Here is a 5,637-nt window from a genome sequence, read left to right as displayed (position 1 = left end):
AGTAATAAATGTTATTTGCAGTTAACAATTTTCTTTTTTCTTTATTACAATATTTATGGCAAGACTAGGTATTATAATAACCAATTGGAGGCACCTCAATGAAATTGTTGCAAAAAAAAACAATCAACTCAAAAGAAACTCGTCTTTATATTAGCTTATTTTCTATTTTATAACGAACTAGCAAACCCGGCGAACTCCGTTTCGCCACCAGATGGCTGTATGTGAAAAATGATTTTCCCGCTTTTCTGTTGAAATTTTTCCTGAATTTTCTTTGCTATAAACCTCACGGAGCCCGAGACCTTTCCAAAACCGTGGAAGTCGGTTCTTGCGTTCTCGAGTTATAGCGTCAGGAAGGAAAACCGACTTATTTTTATATAGTAGATTAAAAAAAGAGGTTATCAAATCGACTAAATGTTCGGATTTGTTACGTCAGTACCGTTGTCTCGGTGAACCGATTATGATGATTCTTTTCTTTATTGAAAGGTGATGCCTCCCGTGTGTATTTGGATTAGTTCTGTTGGTTTTTATTTTTTTGTTAAAATAATTATTTAAGCATTTTAATTTGAAAAATAAATTTCAATGACAATTTTAATTATTTTCAGCCATTCATCAAGCCTCAGACTACATATGCAGGTAGGTTTAAAAAACCGGTATTATAAAACTAATTGTACTGAAACGTAAATCGAAGAGAGGGGGGGGGATATACACTACTATATTTACTACTATTCGTATGTATCGATAGTTTTTTTTATGCAATTATAATATTTTTTGTAGTCAATGTATATTCAAATAAGTTATTGTGTATATATTTTTTTAATTTCCATATATTTTTGAGTATTTATTAAATTATTCTTTTTTAATAAGGTTTCCATTTTGCTCCACAGGCGCGACACGGGACCCGGGAACGGCTACTCGCTGCCGATATAGAACTAAAAAATCGAATTCAATCGACGTAAGTATGTTCATCGTTATAACTCGATGATATTTGCAACTTAACAACAAGTAAAACTTAATCAAAAACAATACAGCCATTCTTGCTATATTATCAGCTAGGCGCTCGTCCCGGTTCCGCCTGGATAACAAGATTCCTGTTTATCCCAAGAGAGCATTTAATCGGGATAAAAACCCAAGTCAGCTCATACCAAATTTCATAAAAATCCGTTCAGTAGTTTCAGCGTGATTGATGGACAAACATCCAAACGAACAAACTTTCACAGTCATAAAATATTAGTGTGATAAGGCATATTTTCCGGGTCAGCCCGGGCGAAACCGGGAAAAGCGGCTTGTAATGTGATGTCACATGATGGTAACATGTATGTATGTATTTGTTACAGACATTAATGTATAAAAATTGCATTCAAGAACTTTACAGCGACGTGTTGCCGTTGCTGGCGTTTTCTGCCAAGGTTTGTATTTCAGTTGTTATGTCTGTCTTGAAAGTCGTTGAATTAAAGTGTCAAAATTAGTTGATTTCGTTATATATAAATGTGTTTTATTCATGCGTTCAAAAGTAAAAAAAGGTTGAAAAATGTTTATTTATAGATCAAGCTTATATGTGTCGTTATATAAAGCTATTTAGCTAGTTTATATAGGAAATTTTGCCTTGCCTTGCCCGTTGTGCGGGCGTCTATAAGCAAATATAATAAATAATGTATTTCTGTATTCCTTTTATTTCACTGTCCGTTTATATCCTACTCGCTGCGAAAGACACACAACACACAATAATTACTATGAAATTTACGATTCACAGAAATTCTTAAAGAAAAACCATAATTCGAAGAAAGCGGCGTATCGGAAAAGGCAGGGCGCCACAGATCTATGCGACGAAATAGACACGCCTTTCGCGGACGATTTCAAAGAGTGGGAGAGACAGAAGAGCAAGGTCCTTCGGTTTTTCGAACTGCCCAATTTTAAGAAAAACACTAGTGAAGTTTTGAATAATTGTGAAGTTTTGAAAAATGGCGCGAAAAACAATGAAACAGACGTAGATGTTGCAAAGAAATCGGAACAAACGGTGATCGTGTTAGAGTCGGATGATGAAATTCCACCTGAGACAGGTGATGATAAATTCGCTTGTGATAAAACAAACCAAGGAAATGAAAACAAACAAGATAACGATGATAGAACAGATGAATCGAAAGTTCTAGTGGCGGTCAAAAAAGAAATAAAAAGTGAAGTTAACGATACAGCTGAAGAGGAAAAAGGCAAAGCTAATGAACGAAACCCGACGCTCGCAGTAGATGTCTCCGGTTGTAGTAAGTCGTAACGCATTTATATTAAATATATGTTTTTTTTATTTCATAGTGGGTAAGTCAGCTGGTAAGTGAGTGGGTCCTCTGATGGTAAGCGATCACCAACGCCCATGGACATCTGCAGAGGTAGTGCCTCTACGGATGCTCTGCCCGCTTTTCAGGGGTAAGGGAAAAGGAAAGGATTGGCGACTGTATTTATTAAATATTTAGAAACTATAAAAAATTCAAAAATATTTTGCGTAACAGAGACGAAACTTTGACCTTGTCAAATTTTAAATTATGAATTGCACATCTGATGTGAAACGTAAAAAATACAACCATACGATGCATTTCAGCAGAAATAAGATCGCTTTTTCGTCGAAACGTCTTACGAATTTCTCATATTTTTTTCTTTAGAGTCCTCCTGTTTCATTCCCCCGCCGGACGCGTCCGTACCGGCGCACGCGTACCTGCGCGCCGCGCCCGACCGGGCCGCGCCCTTGTTCCGCCTCGACGGCTCCAAGCCGTTGTGGCTGTTAGACTCGCAGTACATCATATTGACCACCTTACGGCTCCCTTGCGCGACGACCACCTATCGGACTAGCATAAGCGGTCCCAATTTCGAAAGATTCACCAAATTATCTTTTATATATAAATATGAAGACAACGACGATAAGACGAGAAAAGATAAAGATAATGGTAAAGATGGAAATGGTGATGATGATAAAGATGAACAAGTGATCGATCTGACGGCAAGCGATGACGATAACGGCGAAACAAGTGGAAGTGTTTCAGCGGCGTGTTCGAGGAAGGTGAAGGTCAGAACTGTATGTTCGGATTGGATTTTGAGAGCGCACGGGCTGGATGGGGTCACGGTAAGTGTGAAAGAGGAATGAATGTAGTAATAAAGAAACTATAAAGCACGCTCTAATTATAGAGTCTACTAAATTGTCTCATTTGCTCTTAAAGTATACGTAAATTATTTAATCCTCTCGACCCTAATCAGGATAATAAACTCATGAAATTATCGTACTGAATCACCGATCCTTGATAAGTGTACAGAGTTTGAATTAAATCTGTCCGTTTAGTAGAAAAGTCCGTTACATACAAACGTACAGGTTTTTCAAAATCAACACAGTAGATTTCTGGCTAGGAATGATGTTCATTCACGAATCTGTTATATTAAGAATAATTAAAAAGTGATAATTTGTGTTTTAAACTGGAGGAGGATCTTGTATCAGAGAGTTATCTAATTCTCCCTCACAAGCACAAAACGTATAAATGTTATACAAAAACATTATTTCACTTAACCTAATTGAACAAATCTTTTCACTAATTTTGATGTTTTTATTTCCCAGGTATACAGCGTAATTCACGAAATGAATACATTCCAAAAGTTGTACGAAGCCAAACAGCGTCTGTACATATACTCGCTTAAGACAAACACGTTTACCCGACTCCGAAATCGTAGAGATAGAAGCAATTCATCTGTACCATCCAGCACGTCAAACGTTAATTCACAAAACCCTGAAGAACATATCGACCTATCTTCTGCCACTACTCTCTTAAACCCTAAATGCCCTAGCCCGGACACTAATCTAACACCTGCTGTTGAATCATTTGATACGATTACAAATTTAACACCTAGTAATGCACCAGTTAATAACATACCTATATCATTGTCTAGTACCCTAGCATCTAATGCACTTCCTTTTATATTATCTGATACTGCATCATCGAATATTCCTTTATCAACATTTTGCCCTATTTCATCTAATTATGCACATAATTCAACACCTAGTATTACGCCATTTGATAATGTTCCTATTTCAATGCCTAGTATTGGAACATCTAATACACTTCCATTTTCATTGCCTAACACTGCCGCATCAAATATTCCCTTTTCATTATCTAGCACTATATCGTCTAATATTATACCAATTCCAACAGCTAGCATTACACCATTTGATAATATTCCTATTCCAATGCCTAACGCATCTAATACGCTACCTTTTTCATTACCTGACCCAACACCAAATATTGCGTTGTCATTATCGGACGCTATGACATCTAATAATATTTCCATTTCATTACCCAGCATTGTAATTCAACCTTCAACATCTCTTGTTCCATCTTTGCCAATGCTTCCTTCTACCATGTCAGTCTCAGCGAATCCGGTTGTTTCAAATCAATTGATTCCCGATCCGGCAACAAATACAAACTTTCGACCTAACTCAGCCTCGTGGTTAATTCAACCGCAGTCCTCGGGAGCGGTTCTTAATTTTCTTTTAACACCCGTGAATGTTTCTAATCACTACAGTTCGGATGAATTCGTTCAAAATAGAAATCTATTGCAAATTCAACAAATGCAAGGAAATCTTCCAGATAGCCTACATCCTGCGCCTGGATTGCTAATTTTAGGTGCTAAGGATAAAAGTATTAAGGCAACGGCAAATAATGACATGTTGCCACAGTATATCCCTCAAAATCTATTTTTAGGACCACAGATGACGGGAAATGAAGAACCGTCCAGTTCAATAAACAACGTTCCCGAGGTTAATACAAATATTACGGCTAAAGTACAAAATGTGGATGAAAACATATCGACTTCACCAGATAAAGAAATGTTAAATGAGAAATCTGACGCATCAGAATAAAATGACCGTTTAGATGTTGGTGGAAACGCGTTGGACAATAAAGATTGTTCTGTTAACGAAGAAATCATGAGTGAAGACGCTACAGACATTTCGAATGAAATCTAGATGGAAGTCGATTTAATGCAAGACTTGTCCAATCTTTCTTGAGGCATTTGAAATGTCTACACAGCGGTCAAGTAGCATGATTATGTTCCAAATTTATGTTTATGCTGTACATTTTTATTTATTTAAATACCAAAATTCATGCGTAAAATTAATTGTTAGGTTAGTATTTAATGTATGATAATGATAAATGCACATTTGACTGACTTAATTTAATAATTTTCAATTTTCTGAAATGATAGAATAATTTTGTAAATATAGAATGTGACAAAATGTGTGATGAATGCTATGTGTAATAAATTTACATTAGAAATATGTTTTGTTTTTTATTATAAACCCTTTACATACGTAAATACTGACAGGAAAATGTTTTTTTTTTAATAAAAAATGTCACCCAAATATTTTACATACTTAATCAACATTGGGTGCATCAAACTCAAACGTGCATTTCATTCACTCTTTAGTATAATATTCACTGCGTAAGACTCGCGGCTGCATCAAAGTCTAAATATAAATAATGTGGCGCTTTTATTCAAAACGGGCGAGAAACAGTATTTTATTTATTGTATAAAAACTATTTTGTCACTAAAACTATGACTGGTTCCTAAAAACAATATCTTAGTATGTCTTTTAATTTACACTGTACA

The 5,637-nt window shown here is 35.8% G+C and overlaps 1 protein-coding gene across 1 annotated transcript in view; it reads left to right on the top strand.

The window, feature by feature from the left end:
• LOC119836414 overlaps positions 1-5,304 on the top strand; it is a 17,606-nt gene extending 12,302 nt beyond the window's left edge. The window contains exons 13-18 of the mRNA XM_038361727.1: positions 603-633; positions 885-952; positions 1,335-1,406; positions 1,751-2,255; positions 2,649-3,106; positions 3,590-5,304. Of these exons, the coding sequence (XP_038217655.1) occupies positions 603-633; positions 885-952; positions 1,335-1,406; positions 1,751-2,255; positions 2,649-3,106; positions 3,590-4,888 (2,433 nt within the window). The 3' untranslated portion in view covers positions 4,889-5,304. The remainder of the gene's footprint in view (positions 1-602; positions 634-884; positions 953-1,334; positions 1,407-1,750; positions 2,256-2,648; positions 3,107-3,589) is intronic.
• Positions 5,305-5,637: the final 333 nt, after the last annotated feature.

Source organism: Zerene cesonia, chromosome 24 (genome assembly GCF_012273895.1).
Source record: "Zerene cesonia ecotype Mississippi chromosome 24, Zerene_cesonia_1.1, whole genome shotgun sequence".
Lineage (NCBI taxonomy): Eukaryota > Metazoa > Arthropoda > Insecta > Lepidoptera > Pieridae > Zerene > Zerene cesonia.
This window is presented reverse-complemented; position numbering and strand designations above follow the sequence as displayed.